Here is a 19,117-nt window from a genome sequence, read left to right on the forward strand (position 1 = left end):
CCACCTCGTTAATACGACCACCTTGTTGTTACGACCGCTATTTTTTGGCCCGGCAAAATGTCCATACATTTTCCTATAAAAACACCCCGTTAATGCAACCAACGATCACTTTTTTAATTCCTAACGTGCATATTTCTTTGTTTTTAACCTTCTTGATGTGACTACAATACAGAAGAAAATCCAAGGGAGGGGAGCTGCATGATTCTACTCATCCCACCCCGGTCCGTGTAAAAGTGCCTAAATGAGTAAAGCGGTATGATTCCGTGTTTTCTACATGAAGCATGACTGGAAATAAAATTAAAGATGGCCGCCGGTGATCAACGGTGAAATGTAATGTAATGACTAATAACGTTAACCACTCTTTTCCTCACTCAGATTAAAGAGTAAAGGAGATTTTAAGATGTCGATGAAGGTTTATTGTGCCTTAGTTACAGCACAGCTTGGATTTGGGGCGTATGGCGTTATCGTGACAAAGTTCGCTAAGGAAACTAAGGCCAACCCTTTGGTGTTCTGCCTGTTTCGCGATGCTGGAGCTTTTCCAGTCATGATGTGCGCTGCTTTCCTCGTTGAAGGAAAATTGAGCATACCCTCTTTCAGGTTAGAAACATTACTTTATCACTGTTAATCCAGCAGTAAATATTCTAAATTATATCTCCATCAACATGAGACGAAGCCCATCAGATGCTCAAAATTATTTCAATGATTGTAAGATTATAATGAAAATTTAGCAGAATATTATGCTTACAATCAACAAAAATAAAATTGCTGAAGTTATGAGCCATTTTTTATGGCTTTTCTAGAAAAAAAAAGAAAAAAAGAGGGCAAGATTTCCATGTAACCCCATACATTAATTATGCATAAAGTGTTGCAAAAAAACCTTTATATTTAGTCTTTATGGAATGGAATGCATAATTTATGTATGGGGTTAAATGGAAATCTTTCCAAGAAAAGAATTAGAATAATCCTGTCAATCTTCGGTCATTTATGGGTGTAAAGGGTTAAAGCTGTTCCAGCCCCCTCTAAGAGGAAACAATTGTTCCAATTTTCTTAATTTCCTTTACTTTGTAGAAGCATACCTTTGCTGATGGTTCTTGGCTTCACAGGACCATTTGTCCCTCAGCTTCTTTTCCTTCTTGGTGTTTACTTAACATCAGCTAACATGGCTGCCATGTTTCAGCCAGCAGTGCCTGTCTGGAGTGCTTTCCTGGCAATAATGACTGGAGTGGAGCCACCTCCAAAGCTAACAACAAGCTATGGTCGGGCTAAAATTTTAGGAATTTTATTAGCAGTTTGTGGCGCTATGACAATGACGCTTGGAAAACTACAAAGTACTTCCAGTGAAAAATCCTGGCTATTACAAGATTCTTCAGTTGGGACTCAATTTCTTGGTTGCATTTGTCTCTTTGTAAAAACCTCCAGCACAGCCTTGTATTACATTATTCAGAAGAAGTATATATTTAATCAATCCTTCTCAACTTGGAAGGAACAACCCTTGGCTGTAACAGCATGGAGTTACTTTTTTGCAACAGTTTATCTAGCATTTGCTTCATTAATTTATTCAAATCAGCCTGAAAAGTTCACAAGTTTTACAAAGGAAACATTCTATTGCTTACTGTATGCAATTGTGGTCTCCTCAACAATGTGTTATTTGCTGCTTTCGTGGTGTAACATGCAGGCACCATCCACCTTTGTCACCTGCTCCTGGCCACTTCAATCATTATTTTGTGCGCTTTTGTCCACTGTATGTTTAGGACAAACACTGCAGCTGCTGGAGTGTGCAGGTGGAGGGTTGATTATCAGTGGACTGGCTGCAGTTTTGTGGTCAACTTATAGAGAGAGTGAAGAATTACATTTGTATTTGAAAAGTGAGAAGTCACTCTGTTAAGGGAAGTGAGACTACAGGTAGCCCAAGCCACCTAAGTGAGCCTTTGTAAATATGCATTGATGTTGTGCAATGACCCAAATACAAGGATTTGTATGGGAATAAATGGTTGTGCTCTCTACCTGAAAGATCTGGACTAAAAGGATTGTATTGAGGACAAAGCTGCTGAACTAAAACCATGCTAAACAACTCTACGCCAGCCCAAGAAACTCAAGCAATGCAAAGGAACAACCTTATATTTCAGCCTTTGTGCAATGCCAACATGATTGCATATCTACTGAGGCTTCTATTGCGAGCTTGAGCTACCTGCGATAAGACTCCCTTTTCAAATGATGAAATGAAAAACAGGCAAGAACCATCAGTGAAACCTTTCACTCTCAGGAATGAACAAAAAGAAATTTCTCCTTACAATATTTAACAACTATTCACCGAAGTGGAGGTGGTTAGTGGTGGATATTTACCAAGCCGCAAATCTCACTGTTTTAGTATATACTAAAACAGTGAGATAATATACTGCTTCGTTGTTAATTTGAGCAATTTCTTTGCTTGTCACGGATGCAAACCGGGACGCCATTTTTCCCGAGTTGCTCAGAGGTAAATAGCAAAGGATATTCGGAGTTTGACTAGCCAATCAGAGTGCGCCTTCAATGCTATCCACTGTTTTAGTATATACTAATAACCCTTAACCCCCCAACATCAGCATGTATATTCTCAATACTTTTTTCTATTTATTTCCTACAGTGCTGATAAGGAGAATTTTTTGAATGATCAAGAGCTTTTGTAGTTACTGATCATTTCCTTTATTCTCCTGACCTTAATGTGTGATTCAGGGGGTGATACTGTAAGGAGAAATTAGAAGCCAGTCACTCACAGAGGTCAGAGGGTTAAAAGATATTCAAAAATAGGGATAGTGTTTGATTTGACACCAAATTCTCCAAACCAAAATTATAAACAATATAGAACAGTGCAGACAATTGATGTTTTGATCTTGGGAGTGAAAGTATTAATGCAATCAGACTGTTCACATAACATAGCTTCACCTCCTAATTTCCTCCTTGGTATGCTAATCTCAAAACTGGCTGTAATTATTGAAACTTACATGTATGTGCACTGACTCAAAACTGTAAAAAGCACTTTTCATACTTGAGTGTTTCTTATGAATTAAGGTACTCTGCACAGCCAAGATATATGATATCCCTCTTGATAATTGTAAATCAAAATGTTATACAGGCATTGAATACAAAAATATTGCAAAATTGAATAATTACAGCAGTTCCTCACTCATAAGGCACATGGATTTTTTCAAGAAGATTCTGTCTTTGGGTGGAAAGTTATTGCTGAAATTGGGGTGTGTCTTATAGCCAAGTATTTTTGCACAACTAAATCTTAAGATCACAATTTTAGCAGAACTTACAGTTAAAAATACAAGAAAACGACACTAATTGTTGGTAGTTAAATTTTTAATGAGTTGCACTAAACCCTAAGAGTAACTAGCATCTAATTACAAACTTACCTCTGAATCACACATTTAGGTCACAAGTATTAAGCCGATTGTGACTGGTGTTGTTTAGGTGAAACGGGCCGTTGCTTTGAAACCCGCAAGAAAGAACACAGGAATGTAAAGACATCTGCTAATGGGTCAAACATAGCAAAACATGCGTGGTCATTCGGTCATCGCATTGATTTCAATCATTCTCGAGTTATTGACAAAGGCTCTTTGTATTAGAAAAACTCTGGAGGCTTGGCACACCTCTGCTATCAAGAATGCGGACAATAACTCTAAGCCGATCCCTAATCAGTATAACATTCTTTTTGAACAATAGCCACCCTTTCCATATTTTTACTTTGTTCTTCTTATCACCTTTATATCGCTTTTTGTATACATTTCACTCATTTACATTTCATGTTTATCCGTGGAAGGCTGTAGATCGACAGCTGAAAGATTATGTTTTCTAAAACTTTTGGCCAAAGAACATTTTCACTGCATTTTAAGAGTAAAGCAATTGGTCACCAACTAAAGAAGCTTTTATTGTTAAACAAATTCTCGTCAGCACCTTAGGAAATGTGGAAAAGAGTAGTATTGAGAATATGCATGCTGCTGTTAGGGTATAAAGGGTTACATGGCATTGAGAAATACTTGTACCTTTTTTCATTTGTGTTGTTGTCAGTACTACTTATGATGCACTTGTTATCCTTAAACACGAGTATCGCAATCTTCTTATAGTTTTGGCTATGCGCGAGCCGTCAATATTTTGTGGTATTGCCGTCTCACTTTTGCGGCCTGTGATTGGTTCTAGCAGTAAATTGGGTTGCTGACGTACACAAACAAAATACCGCCGCATTCAAATGATTGTACAAATATTTCACTTCAAGTTCAACAGTATTTATTGAAAATTCGACTTTTACAGTCATAAACATTGTAATAATGTGACAAAGTCACTTGCCAGTTGGAAAATGAATGTTAATCTGGCAAGAATTCAAAGTGTTATTATTAAACAAAACTTTCGAAGAACTGTCGCTGCTTTCGCATCCACGTCTAGTACATCGATGTCCTTAAATAACTCTTGAAAACCAGTCCCACAAATATCAAAATTAGGTATTTCATCACCAAATGGCTCTCCGGACTCCATCCCTGTGTAATTTTGAACACTTTTCGGTTTCAGTCAACTCATTTTATGGTAATAAAGACTATAAACTTGCAGGGAATTTCAAATTACCCGCGACAAAGTTATTTGTGTGTGAAATTAGTATTACCATGGATACGTTTCGCAGGTAGAAAGAATTGATATTTCGATCAGGCGCGGGTTGATTATTTTACAGTTTTCTTTATCGTTATAAATGATGGATCGCGATACAAAACTAATTGGGATTTTAAGATGGCAATGCCACATTTTATTACACGACTCGGGCAGTGAGAGGGCCAATAACTAAAATCAACCAATCAAAAAGCTCTAGTGCCGGTCAATATTCTCTCAGTATTGGACCGGGAATTGTCCCGAATGGTACCGAATGGTCCCGAATGATTCCGCACTTGTGTCCCTTTGAACTTCAGTCGTAAAATAAATCTCTTATTAGCCAAGCTTGCTCGGGACCGTACTGGAAGAATATCGGCCCTCGGTCCGTACTGTCAAGACCTCGGGCCGATATTCTCCCAGTACGGCCCTGCTCTTGGTTAATCAGATATATATATTGACCGCTAGTTGGGAGAAAATATATTCCGTATTGGGAATATTCCGTATTGCGGAGTCGCTTTGCGACTCCGCCCAATACGGAATATATTTACTCACAACTAGCCGTCAGTATAATGTGGTATTGCCGTCTCAAAATCGCAACTAGTTTATAGTATTGGCAATTACGCCTAATACAGTCATTAAAATGAAACAAAATAGTGAGCAGACAATGGACAAAACCTGTCACAATACAAAGTTTACAATTATACAAGAAATTAATCCTTTGACTGAAGTTGGTTTCACCCTTAAATTGCATTGTTACCTAAAACAAACAAAAGTTTCTTATTGGTTGCTTCCTTCCCCTGTGCTGTGTCCTTAAATTTGACACTTGAAGTTTTAAAGGAATCTCACAGATCAGACAAAATCACACCAAACTCCAAAAATGAAAACCATGTCTTTCAAGCTGTTTATGCTTTTTAAAAACCCTAAGTCACTGACCTGGATCTGATTTCTCCTCACAGTGTAGCTCTGCTGAACCTTTCATTTAGATCCTGAGCACAAAGGAAATGATTGCCAACTTACAAAGCTTTGATCGTTACACGAGTTCTCCTTATCTTAAGTAAAGGAAATGTGAAGAGAAGGTTATGGAGAATATGTACACTGATGTTAGGGATTTGTCATCTTAATAAAATAAGCGGACAATTTCCTCCCTACTATTATCCTCAATGAGTACAGTTTTTATCACATGGTTTAAACTTTACACTGCCGTTCACTTGATCTGTGCCAATATATGTTGAGAGTCACACACAAAGTCCTAATGTTTTATTTCATTTAGAAGTTACCTACCTACATGAACTTACTGCTTTTCGTACGGCAGTACTTAGCCTCATTCTGACTTTGATTTTCAAGTCTTCATCGCACATAACCTTTAAACTTGCGAGGCCACAGGAGTTCTCGCTTGTTTGGGGGACTTTCGGTGTAGTGATGCACATGTCAGTTTTCTTGTCAGTTTGAGGGCGTTTGAACCACTGATTTCAGTAGCGATATTCCCAGGAGCACAAGACTTGTTTCACGAAGCAAACTCGCCAATTAAATGTAGAATGTTCAATTTGACTCTGTTCGCATTTGATACCTAATGAAAACACTGCACTAAAGGGGTTAACACCTTTGTTTCTAATAAATCTTCAATTACTAATCGGTTATACTTCATTATTTTCGGTCAGCGGTAAGTCATGATGCATCATCCCCCTTCAAGGTCTGCTTTTCAATAAGTCACTTTTGAGTTGGAAGTCAAGATGTCAGCGAAATGCTTGATCATAGGCGGTTCTTTCAGCTTTATCGTCTTTACTATTGGCCTATTTTATAGGTTTCCACATGGTGGCCCTTTGTATTTCAGCCGTCCATCACCAATCGAAATAACTTTGTCGTTCTCAAGCGTCCCGGAAGTGAGTTGCTATCTCTCACCGCCATGGTATGAAAATAAAGATGATCATCGCCCTTCGCTGCAATCGTTTTTGCAAGCATCGGCATCTAATGAGCACCAAGATCTTCGTTTGAATGGCCTAGCAGTGCTTTCCACACTGGCCAATGCCTGTCAACCTCTAGTTGATGTGAACAAGGCGAAGATGCAAATCACCAAAATCGCTCTCGTCAGTGTTGAGAACATGACGGTGTGTTCGTGGATAAATCTAGTACTCAATGCACAGAACGCAGGGTACTCTGTGGTGATATATTTTGGAGAAGAAAATTATGGACCACTTGGAAATGTAACAAAACTACATACTCAAGAGGAGATATTGATTCCCTTTGGGACGGCTGAGTCTTGTTCCAATAACACTAATTCACACAGCAGTGATATGATTACGAACTATGATGTTTTATTTAAAGCTGTGGACAAAACCAGTGTGAATATAATAATAACAGGAGACAAGTCCGAAAACCTCCGTGACATGGCAGAGTACCTAAAGAAACTTTATTATTGGTTTCTTTTCGGTCCATTTATCACACTGGAATGGCTCAGGCGGAAGAAGAAACTCTGTTGCGTGACTGGCATATCTCAACAAGTCGCTGAGGAGTCTGCAGCTGACGACGAGGAAAGAGGGCAGTTAGTTACAAGAGTTGGGGAGAGTCGGGAACAGAACGTACAAGACATCACTGATGAGGGAAATGAAGATGAGTCACAACCTTTGATCATTATAACAGACACTAACACTGATTTGACAAGAAATGACAACGTTGATAGATGTAGAATTATAGAGTTCCTGGCGATGATGTTCAAAAGAGGTATTTGCTACCTCACTGTTTGTCTTGGTTATGTGATTCTTGCACTGGCAGCGCTCCCTGTAGGCCTATCAAGTGGGGGATGGTCTTTTTTTCGATTTGATGAGCAAGAAAAAGTTGTGCAAAAGAGTTTTTTGGATGAACTTATACTCCCCGTGAGCGATCCGCTAACCACATTCCGACGATCTCAGATTCCACTCGCTCTCACGGTATGGTGGGCAGCCTTTCAAATCTTTTGCTTTTTTATGTACAGTAAGCTTGTCTGTAAAAGTACTTGGACCGTTTCGACAAACTTCTCAAAACTGATTAGAAGTGATTGGTTTTCATCCAACATGTATTTGCTCGTTCTGAGCTTCGTTGTACCAAACTGTTCTCTCAGCCAAGGTCAAACTAGCTTTGCTTTAGGAGGTGCTTTCTATTTTACAGTGTACAATTTAATGTGCACAGTTTGCAATATTCTTTTCATTATCATTCTCAACAAGCACAAAGTTGTCACAAGGTATGTGTTCTACATCAGTGTATGTATGATCTGTGCCTATGTTGAAAGTGATATAGTAGCAGTGTTTTATTTCATTCTCAATTCTCAAGGCGCCCTTAACAACTTAAAACTCACTGCTCTTCGCACTGTAGCACTTGGCCTTACTTTGACTCTGAGTTTCAGTTCTTCCATGCATATTATCCGCAAACTTATGAAGCCGCAGGAGTCTGCGTTTGAGGGATTGTCAGAGAAGTGAGTCACGACTATTTTGGGTAAATTGCATTTCTGGCCATGTTTCTTCGATGTTAGTTTTTACACAATCAGCGTGACATATTAAAGTGAGCTAAAAATAAACTTTCATAATGGGTCAATATCTAATTGGATTTTCTTTAAAATAGAAGTTGACCGAGTTTTAGGGCGGTGTTATGCCTCTTTTCTACGGATCCTGTTGAAAATTACTATAAAAAAGTAGCAAATGTACCTAAGGCCCTGTTCGCACTTCACCGAAAAATTTCGTTTTCGTTTCTCCGCAAACTTATGAAGCCACAGGAGTCCTTGTTTGAGTGACTCTCAGAGAGGTGACTTGACATGTTTATCTCTCAGCTTTCTTTAAGTTCTAGTTTCGCAATTAAATGTGCTTGACAAAAATTTAAAACCGTTCCAAGATTAAACAGCAAGCTTGGGTCTAGTGTTTGTCAGAAAATGTCATTTTCGGAAAGGACTGCCATCAAGCGGGGGCCTTCTTACAGAATCGTTTAGAGAAAGTGTGCAATCATCTGATTGTTTCTATGCTATCGATTGTACTTTGGATCTTATTTCAGATGATCTTTAACAGGGAGAAATTTTGATTACTAAGGGTGTCTGTGCAAACTGAACGGAAAAAATGTCTTAAAAAAAATTAAACTCAAGCAAAAGAAAAAGAAAATACAAATAGGACAAAAGCATAGTTGCTTGTATCTTATTTAATTATAGGGGCAGAATGATGAATAAGAGTTGATGTTTCTAAATAGAAGTTTCTCAATGTTCTTAGTTTACAGCTTAATATGTTTCAGCTTTTTTATACAATTGTTATAATATTGATAACTACCAGATAGGTGTATTACATAGTTGCTCGATTGAATTATACTCACCGTGACAAAGAACTGGTAAACATAGGGGTAGTTTTATTTGGTCACTGTACAGAAATGTGCAAATTAAAACCGTAGGAAATTAATTCACATTTTATAAATTTACCAAATTCATGTAAAGGTTTACGAGACAAAAGTATAAACAAGAAAAGTCGCAACATTAAGGAATATAGTCTACCTAACTATTTACGGAAAACGTACATTATTAAGATTTGTTTTAAAACTGTATATCTTTTATCGATTAGCCTAATATTTTCCCAAACAATACGTATTTTAACAGCAAATCTTTATGTAGTGATGATGTTCTGGGATGAAGAATTATTTCTGGCCGAGCGGTGATATCAAATGCTCCAGTGATTAAAATAGAGCACATTTGTTCTTTTGAGTTGAATGGAGTTGTGCGTTTTTGTATTTAGAGGAATTGTGATAGTTCGGGGAATTTTGTGGCCTAATGACTTTGATCAATAAAAATCACTAAAGAGGTTGACAAGTATCGGCCAGGTTCGGAAATACAGAGGGTTTAGGCCTTCCATAGTTGTCGATCCTTCAAGACAAGATTTCAGTATTGAGGGGATCTAATGACTTCCGATTCTTGCAAATGACAGTAAACATTTCTCTCTCATTACTATTTTTATTTGATTGATCAAATCACGGGGAAAATGTTTACACTGATTTTCTTAAGATTTCTGTTATGATGGCCCGGAATATCTCGCACTTTAATATGGTTTCGTAGCGCCCTTCTTTTGCATTTCATATGAAGTTTAAGGTATCTCCTAATGAACCCTGAAGTTTGACCGAAAAGGTTAGCGCAATAGCGTAAAATATTTTCGTTTTGAGTGATCTATCCTTATCTTTCTCAGAGGTAAAATATCGACTGGAACCATATTTACTTGCTCTACTTTCTGTAATTTTTCATTAGTCAGGGGTTTTTTAGTTTAGTGCAACCAACAAATTACCTTGTGTCTGGTGATATCATTATGGCCAAGCTATGATCATTCCATGGTTACCATTTCAGTGGCTTCATTTCCAATTTGCCGGCTAGCACGTGTCAACACTTGTTTCAGAGACTTCATGTAATATGGCAGTCTCCAAGCGTAAATGAACGCGTCAGAAGCTACTTTGATAAACAACAATTCGTCTACAATTGTTATGGCAGCGGAGAGATAAATCTTGTATAGCTTGAGGTGTCTTCTGTTCTGTGTACAACAAGATATGGCGTGTAATGATATAAGGAAGAGTGCAAGCTAGAAGGATTGCTGATAGAAGCAAGGTTGCGGCAACCGTAAGTTGTCTCAATCCTTCATCGTTTTCATTTCGGCGAGATTCTTTGGCAAATTGACGAAGTGACCTCAAAAGTATGACAGAACCGACGAAAAGCAGGATTGTTATTACTGTGGCATGGAAATGGAGATCTATCTGAAGGAAGACTCTTTGGGAGACTCCAATGAATTGTAGAAGAGTAAAGCCTGTCAAGTACAGCGTCGAGACACCAACAAATACGACGATCCTGCGCTTTGTAATGGCAAAGCGGTAACGTTGCGGGTGAGTTATGGCAACGAACTGTGACCAAATAAGGGCAAGAACGAGCAAGAATGACAAGCCGAGACCTACAATGGAAATAAAACTTCCAATTCTGAACAGACTGTAGTATGACTGGCTTGGATACAGTGACCATTTCAAAAAACTCGCCAGGCGATAAGCAACAAAGAAAGGCTCGATAACAAGGCCAGTTGTGAAATCAACCAAAGCTAAAGCGATGATGAGATACGAAGCTGGTGTACGGAAGCATCTAAGAGGATCTTTTTGAATGGTCAATAATAACAGGAGGTTACTAATAACTGCTATCGGCGACAGAATCGCCAGGGAGATCCCAGTGGCGGAGATCCCAGTGGCGAGCTGGGTGTACAGATAAAGCCCATAGTCGATCGAGGAAAAATTAGATGTTGAGTTTATACTCATAGCTGTTGTTGTCTTCGCAGGATCAACGGATCAACAGCATCTTCCAAGGAATTCTTCAGTTTAAGCTGACGCCATAGAGTGCGTTTCTTTGGGATGTTGGTCGACCTGTCTTAGCTGTGTTTCAAACAGTCCTGATCTTGTAAACTCGAAAATTATAGGCATGCAAACAGTTCTTCCGCAACGATAATGTTAGCTAGTTGTGATTTCATGAGGAAAACCATCGGGAAAGCCAAATGAACCGCTGACAGAGTGTTCGTGACTGTGTGACATCAGTTGTAAAGATCTTTAAATATTCAATAGTTCTTGAATAAGATTCCGTACTCTGAGGGCAGCCAGACTATTGTCATTTTATTCAGTTATTCTTACACACAAAGATATTGCCAAGAAACTCTAAGATATCGTGAATTATATATTCTTGCAGTGTTACAAGTTCTTCAATGGATGACCTCTTACCAAATACCATTTTGGTAGCACAAGCTGTTTAGATTCTTCATCATTTCACTGAACTGGGAAAATGAAAGTCATGAAAATGGCTTATTTATAAAGTTATTCCGGAGTAGCTTTCCTAGAACATGCTACAAGACCAGTCGAAATGTGACAGAAACATGTGATGCAATAACCTATGTTTTTTTTCCTCATATTGATTTTAATTTACTAGCTTTTGACTGTCAATCTTAGTGATTTAGAAATATGTCCTATATTTTTACGTCTGATGTCATGTAATGATTAGATAACAACTTGTGGAAAACCATTTAGAGCTAAAAGAACTCTTTCAGTCAACAAGTGTATCTTTTGTTTACTTTTACGTAATTAAAAGTTGTGTGTTTTATGTAATTTTTGCAGCATCATTCTCCTGATTGATTGCACACTCAACCTTACTAAGTTTTAGTTTTGACTTCAGTCGATGTGACCAAGAAGCGCAAAAACATTAATTACATTTCAAGTTTCCAGTCTTTGAAATAATGGGGTTTTTGTTTCCATGACCTATGTGGAAAACTATTTTCTGCTGAAAGAACTCTGAGTTAGTTAACAAATGTATCGTTTGTTTAGAGGTTATTTATTTAGGAACCTAAAACACCGCAAGAATTTTGCGGAGCCGAATTGCTTGGCAATATCTTTGTGTCTAAGAGTAACATTTTGGCTTCAACGATATGCGATTAAAATATTATGGTCTGACCGGCTGCCGGGTGCGGAATCATTTTCATGCACGATTTCTGGAGATTAACTAAACAAAGATCTATAAAACTGACGTCACGCAATCGCGAACACTTAGGTTCGCCTATCTGCAGTTCATCCCGCTTTTCCGATGCATAATTTGAATGCTGACGACTCTAGTTCGATCGGCTTTTCCTGATGCGAATCAAAACTAGCTAACAATACCAAGCCAAGCCAAGCCACCGAAGGTGAGATCTTTGTTTCGGTCTGTTGTTGATGCTTTCAAAAAAGTAATCAGTGAAGGGGCGCGCTAAGGTCGTGAGAATTGAGCGTCTTCCAAACCGCAAACCACGGCCGGAATGTTTGAGAACGATCATTTTGCTTCAGGTGAAGTTTTATCCAGTGGCGGATCCAGGGGGAGGGTCCGGGGGGTCTGGACTCCCCCTATCAGACCCGACGCTTACAACTTTGAGACAGGATCGTATATCACTTTTTAACTGGCTGATTTTTTTAATGAATCCAAGTAAACGGTAAGCGGCCAAGGAATTATAACGTGCAAAGGCGACTGGTGGGGGGGGGGGGGGGTGTGGGGGTAAAGTAATTTGCCTCAAAAGAGTCCAACAGTCCTTTCTGAACCAAAGTTTGGACCCCCCCTATCAAAAATTCCTGGATCCGCCTCTGTTATAATCATCCAGTCTCTTAAACTAGTCAGACAGAGATTGACAAAAAATTATTCAGAAAGTAAAACTGCGAAGCAAACAGAGATTCCAGTCATTATCCGCCTAAAGAATGTTAGAAAGCAGTTGGCCTCACGCTCGATGGAAGAGAAAATGGTCATGACTTTTACAGGCTAACATAGATCAAACAGGCTTTTAAAGACGATATTTTTACGCCTCATGTTTCCCTTACTCTAAAGACGATGATCAATGGCTAATTAGTAATAACATGACCCTGAATAAATCAAAGTGTACCCGTTCGCGAGACAATTTTGACAGGATGGCAAAGTTGTATCCCGAGTTGGATACATTTATTCAATGCGATCGATTTACAGGTTTGCCAATATGGTGCTAACTCTCCACTAGTTCTAGAAAACACAATGAAAAGGCCTGTAGTTACACACAGCTCTTTTCTTTTTATCGAAATCGGAACTAAAAAAACTGATGAAGTAGACGGACTCAGTGAAGTTACGTACGATTGGTCAAAGTACATCTGCAATGTTTACAAGAAATAAATATGTACTGTTGTGGATGCTCTGACACTCATTGTTTCCTAGTTAACAATGACTGTATAACCAAGCGCTTAGTGTCTGAAACCTCGAGAAAAATAATTTGGGTTCAATTACGCGTCACGCAAAACTCTTTGCCATCCTTTACGGAAGAGTAATCAGAGAAGGTGCTCTGAGGTTGTGAGGCTTTTATATAAAACGAGTGTCTTCCAAGGAGCAAACCACGTGCGGGATGTTTGAGAACGATCGTTTTGCGTCAGGTGACGTGTTATCATCATCTTCTATTAAACGAGTCTGACGAAGACTGACAAATAATTATCCTTCATTCTTTCTTTCTTTCTTTTTTTTTTTTTTTTATTCACACTTATTCTACTAAAAATACAACAACAAGAAAGAGAAAAAGTAGAAAAAAAAGAAGAGAGTTCTAACTATACATGAATTTACACAAAGCAGTGGAAAGAGTGTGTAGTAGCCAAAGGAGTCAAGCTTTCGAGTTGGCCACTACCACAGAGCAGTTACGGATGGGTGAAAGTTAAATACACTTAAGGAGCTAGCACGTATACTAAATAGTTAACAAAAAGTAAAATAGAGCTCTATGATAGGTTAAAGTTGTTCAAGATGTCTGCCTGCCAAGTAGGAAGAGTTTATATTCTTTTTTAAAGCTTTTGGCAGGGAGACACTTTATTTTAATAGGTATCGTTTGCCAGATCTGTGATGCCACCACACTAAATCTTGCTAGACCATAATTGGTTCTAGAGAATGGTCTGTACAAGTTTTGATTAGTGGCATACCTAATAGAGTAATTATGGACAGCTGAAGCTGGTTGGGCTAGATCATAGAGGACTGGAGGTATATTCTTTTTTCGATATTGAATCATGCACAAGAGAGCCAATTTTTAATTTAAAAATGTTCTCTAATCTTAAGATTTCTAATAGTGTGAAATATGGTGCAGAACTTTCTCTTTTGCTAGCAAAGAAGATGCTGCGGATACCGTTGTTTTGACTTCAATTTGATTTTATTTAACCTGGTTTGGTATGCAGTTCCCCAGCACATCAATCCATATGTTAGATATGGATATATGAGAGTATAGTACAGTTGTTTGAGTGTGCTCACAGGTAAATAATGTCTAAGCTTCAATAGAATTCCGATGTTTTTTGTTATTTTATTGTTTATGTGCTGGAGATGAGCATCCCATTTTAAATGTTCATCAATAAAAACCCCCAAATATTTTATCTGAGATTTTTTGTTCTATATTGCAAGCTGTTATTCTGATATTTGTTCTCTTTTTAAGTGAAGTAATAATCATATAATTAATAAAGGCTGATAGTTTCGAAAGAAACTGTTTGGGGCTGCGTCGGTGGGAGTAACGAAATGATTTGGATATATCAACAAAGTTGAAATGGTAATTTACTGCAATGTAATCTATTGCATAACTTGCACTTATTGCAAAAAGATATACATCGGCGAAACAGGCAGAAGACTAGGTGACCGATTCCGAGAACACCTTTGAGACATGGAAAGGAATGACTAGGACACATCGAAACCAGTCGCCAGACATTTTAATTTACCTAATCATTCTAAGCAACATATGGCAATCTGCGGTCTTTCCTTGCACTTAGGTGGCATGGAAAGCCGTAAAAATCTTGAACAAAGCTCATCTTTCAAACCGGCAGTCTAAATCCCACAGGGATCAACGAACGCTTTTCATTTCACTAATTTATTCATGTTTTTCTCGTTGCCATGTTCCCACCAATAACGTAGCTCCATTTTCTGCCTTTAAGAGCACACACAACCCACAATTCCTCTATTCACTCCGACGAAGGGCTAACGCTCGAAACGTCAGCTTTTGTAATCGTTACGGTGGCCAATTTACCATTTCAACTTTGTTGATATATCCAAATAATATAATTAGTCTTCTTGAAATTAATTGACAGCATATTTGCTGCACAGTATTTTAAGACCTTTCTAAGTTCTTCATCAATAACTGATTGGAGCTGCTCAGGGTCTTTTGAAGAATAAAACATATTTGTATCATCTGCAAAAATCCTAAAAGTTAATTTCTCTAAAGACCTAGGCAAATCGTTAATATACAACAGAAACAGCAACGGACCTAGTGTGGAGCCTTGGGGTATATACACCGCATGTAATAGTTTTCAGGCTAGATTCTGTATTACCAACTTTGACATATTGCGTACGATTAGTTATATAGCTCGAAAACCATGCATGGGCAGATTTCCTCGGATCCCATATTTGTATAATTTTCCTAAGAGAATTAATGATGGTTAATTGTTTCAAAGGCCTTAGAAAAGTCTAAGAATATACCACATGTAATTTGTTGACTGTCAATTGCTGACTTCAAGTTCTCTACAGTTTCGAGAATTGCATATTCCATGGAATATCCCTTTCGAAAGCCAAATTGATAGTTAAAAGGTAGACATTCTTTTTCTAAATAGGACACAAGCTGGTCATATACTAGTCTTTCCAGTACTTTACTGAAGGGAGAAATAACTGCTATTGGTCTATAATTACCTAACTCAGATACACTACCGCTTTTAAATATTGGGGTTACTTTTGATATCTTAAAGGCTTCCGGAAACTCCCCTGATGATATTGACTCATTGTAGATCTCAGTGAAGGGTGCAGAGAGCTGTTCAACTGCAAGTTTGATAAGCTTATTAGGAACAGTGAGAGCATGCTGATGCCTTATTTTCTTTAAGCCCAGCAAACAATGTAAATACTTGTGCTAGGGTTACTGGAGCAAGGTAGAAGCTGTTTGATGGTGTAGATTCTATGTATTGCAAAGGGTCTGTATGATCAGGTTTAATTTTCTGTGCTAAAGTTGACCCAATGTTGACAAAGAAATTATTGAATAATTCAGCAATGTCCTTTTCTTGTGAATAAGTCCTGTTATTATGAGTAATTTTTGTAGGGAAAGTTTGACCTCTAGTTTTCCTTTTAACAAGAGTACCGATAAGTTTCCAAGTTTGTTTAAGATTATCATTGTACTTTGAGAATTGCATGCTTTAATAGTCTGTCTTACTTTTATTCTTAAGATGTGAAAGAATAGCTGCATAATGTTTATATTCCATTTTTTTTGGGAGTCATTGCTTAAGTTATGTGTACGGTACATTTTCTGTTTCCTTTTTACTGATTTTAAAATAGCCTTAGTGAGCCATGGCTTATTAATTTGCTTTTGTTTGCTTTGGCTAGCCAGCCTGATAGGTGCATGTTTGTCAACAATTTCATTCAGGATATTAATTGTCTCCCTTAGCTTCTCATTTAAATTATTTTGGAGATTAAGAATTTCATGCCAAGCAATCTGATTTATATCATCCAAGTATGGGTCTTTCTTAAATTTAGAATAGTCTCGAAAATATATATTATTATCATTGTTCCGTGTAGGCTCGGTTTTAACTATGAAGAAAATGGGGAGATGATCTGTTAAATAAACTGTCAGGATTCCTGCTGTAAGATTTTTAAAACAATTTGCATATATATGGTCAATGAGTGTTGCTATATGATCAGTAAGCCTGGTAGGTTTAGTAATGATTGGTAAGATGCTGGCATAGAGCATATCTAAGAATTCTTCAGTTTGGACGTGTTCATTAAATTTCAGGAAATTTATAATCATATCTCCAAAGATGTAAATTTCATGCCTATCGGAATTAATTGATTTGATTATATCATTTAGTTGGTTGCAAAACTGTTCTAGATCACAAGTATTATAATCTTTTACCTTTGCCAGCATCAATTTCTGCCCAGCATGATTCAACTAGTGTTATCATCAAATTTAATATCTGCTTTAAGATTGTTATATACAGAGCGGCTCCACCCGCCTTTGTTGGAAAGTCTGTGTGAAATAAATTATAGTCGTTGATATTTACATTACTAACAGAATTCTCACCCAATTTGGTTTCCAAGAACATCCACTTTGGTATCAATGGAGTATAATAGTTCAAATAAATTTAGGTTTTTAGAAAGACTCCTGATATTGCAGTGAAGAATTGAAAAATATTTGGCGTCTGTTTTAGTTAGCATTTTATTAAAACTGCGGACTGAATAATATTCTGAGCAAGGGGTATTTAACATTAAATCTGGGTCGCATTCGTCGAATTTATTTGGATTAGGGAGGAGATCGTAGAAGTCAAGATAATCATGGCGCCCATCCGGCCAGCTACCAACCATATATAGCATAAAATTCTTTATCAGTTAACCCATAAAAGGGTAAAGAACTACTTACGTTTTCTTGATGATTAGCCATGTCTAGATCCATAATAGTATACATTTATAGAGGTCATTAAATTGAGCTATAGTTAATCAAGCTGATCGAGGAATTCTTCGAATTCCTCATGTGTCACAAAACATTTCGTAATTGAGCTCTCCGTTTTCTTCAGCATTATTTTACCGTTGGCCGTCCAGATAAACTTGTAGTTACGGTCGCGCTTGAATTGTAAAATTCTGCCCAGTATTCGCTTTCTGTACGGCGTCAGGCTTTCATTGACTTGAATTAGTGCTTTATGACTTACAGCCACATATTCCGGCGTGCAGACCACCGACGGAAGGTCTTTAGTCCGCTTAGATTTTAATCTTTTCCTGTTGTTGTAGATTTCGTCTCTTTTCTCTCTTCGAGTGAATTTTACGATTAGTCGATCTTTCACTTTCTTCGTGGGCGGCAAACGGTGAGCGATCGATATATCGTTTGGGCTGAGGTTCACTCCCATAATCTCAGACATTTCTTTTACTAGCAATGTTGGGTTATCATTTGGTACGATCGGAATACCAGTTATTTCGAGGCAATCTCTTCGTGCGTACTGCTCAAGCTCATCCAACTGGATCTCAACATTAAGATAATCGTTTCCAAGCTTCCCAATGTCTTCTTTTATCACTCTAATATCACCCTTTAGACTGTCATTGTGTTCTTTTACGTCCTTAATGGTTGATATCACTGTATCGTATTTCTTTGAAATGAAGTCTTGGGACTTTTCAATTTCTTCAAATCTTTTTCGGAGGTCTTGAAGGCCAGCTTTGAGCGAAACGACTTCGTTGCGGATCTCTTCTCGTATGTTGGGAAGAAACTCCTTTGCCCAAAGCTCTTTCAAACTTTTTACCGTTAGACTCATGCTATCTCGTATCAAGAAATGGTCAAGTTCCTCAAATAACGAATGACGCATATTCATATTTGTGTTCACTCAGGCTTTCTGTTGGCAAGAAACTTTGTTTTTAGTGCCTGCATTTGCTTAAGTTTTTTACGAAATTATTGGTTTATCCTGTAACTGTTTTCTGTCTTGGTATGCCAAAGATGCAGGTTTCTCACAAATGTATACAGAGAGCTGTACGCAGTATTTGTTTAGGAATGAAAACACCCTTTTTTGGGGTGGGGTGCGGGGAGGTAGTGCCCTATATTATCGGCTATTTTAATACTTATTACTATACACTATTTCCATTTTGTTTCGAGTTTTGACTTGATTAACAATTATTATGAGGCTTAAAGGGATAGGGCATGGAGAGTCATTTTCCAAATAGGCTGACCTCTTATGTTTTCTTTTTCTTGGTTAACAAAAGATTCCAGGCTGAGAGAGATTTTAATTACAAACAGCCCCAAGTGTCGGGTGATGACACATAACATGCGCAAGAAAACCAACTGCTTATTTTTCTTATCACCAGAAGAAAACAAAAAGTCGCTACCAAAACTTATTAGCAGATAAACTATTAATTTTATGGAGCTATTGGAGTGGTTATCATAAACCTGTGAAATATACTATTTTGTGCCATTACCCCACAATTTGTCTGTTTCCATACTGTTAGTATGCAATTGGTGTAGTTTTCAGATATGAGCGACTC

At 37.8% G+C, this 19,117-nt stretch overlaps 3 protein-coding genes and 1 pseudogene across 4 annotated transcripts; 2 read left to right on the top strand and 2 right to left on the bottom strand.

The window, feature by feature from the left end:
* The first annotated feature begins 16 nt into the window (after positions 1–16).
* On the top strand, positions 17–4,394 carry LOC148718157 (uncharacterized). Its single transcript, XM_088743508.1, has 2 exons — positions 17–597; positions 1,069–4,394. The coding sequence occupies exons 1-2, from the start codon at positions 401–403 to the stop codon at positions 1,883–1,885; spliced, it is 1,014 nt and encodes a 337-aa protein (XP_088599634.1). The 5' UTR covers positions 17–400; the 3' UTR covers positions 1,886–4,394.
* LOC148718158 (uncharacterized) lies at positions 4,244–11,162 on the bottom strand (annotated as a pseudogene). The gene is made up of 2 exons (XR_015994770.1): positions 9,894–11,162; positions 4,244–5,603 (listed from the first exon to the last, which is right to left on the bottom strand). The product of XR_015994770.1 is annotated as an uncharacterized LOC148718158 (transcript).
* Positions 6,296–9,328, top strand: LOC148718159 (uncharacterized). Its single transcript, XM_088743501.1, has one exon. It carries the CDS (start codon positions 6,348–6,350, stop codon positions 8,064–8,066), a length of 1,719 nt encoding a protein of 572 aa, XP_088599627.1. The 5' UTR covers positions 6,296–6,347; the 3' UTR covers positions 8,067–9,328.
* Positions 11,163–13,914: 2,752 nt separating the features above from the next.
* On the bottom strand, positions 13,915–19,048 carry LOC111327718 (uncharacterized). The gene has a single exon (XM_088743513.1). The coding sequence runs from the start codon at positions 18,451–18,453 to the stop codon at positions 17,590–17,592; it is 864 nt and encodes a 287-aa protein (XP_088599639.1). The 5' UTR covers positions 18,454–19,048; the 3' UTR covers positions 13,915–17,589.
* Positions 19,049–19,117: the final 69 nt, after the last annotated feature.

The sequence above is a fragment of the Stylophora pistillata genome, chromosome 13, assembly GCF_964205215.1.
Source record: "Stylophora pistillata chromosome 13, jaStyPist1.2, whole genome shotgun sequence".
NCBI classification, from domain to species: Eukaryota; Metazoa; Cnidaria; class Anthozoa; order Scleractinia; family Pocilloporidae; genus Stylophora; species Stylophora pistillata.

What these genes read in the sequence shown, in the direction of transcription:
- LOC148718157 (XM_088743508.1), top strand. Translation starts at nt 401, where the DNA reads ATGTCGATGAAGGTTTATTGTGCCTTAGTTACAGCACAGCTTGGATTT. An exon ending in TTGAGCATACCCTCTTTCAG is followed by an intron (nt 598 to 1,068) that starts GTTAGAAACATT and finishes TTTACTTTGTAG; the next exon opens with AAGCATACCTTTGCTGATGG.
- LOC111327718 (XM_088743513.1), bottom strand. Translation starts at nt 18,453, where the DNA reads ATGAATATGCGTCATTCGTTATTTGAGGAACTTGACCATTTCTTGATA.
- LOC148718159 (XM_088743501.1), top strand. Translation starts at nt 6,348, where the DNA reads ATGTCAGCGAAATGCTTGATCATAGGCGGTTCTTTCAGCTTTATCGTC.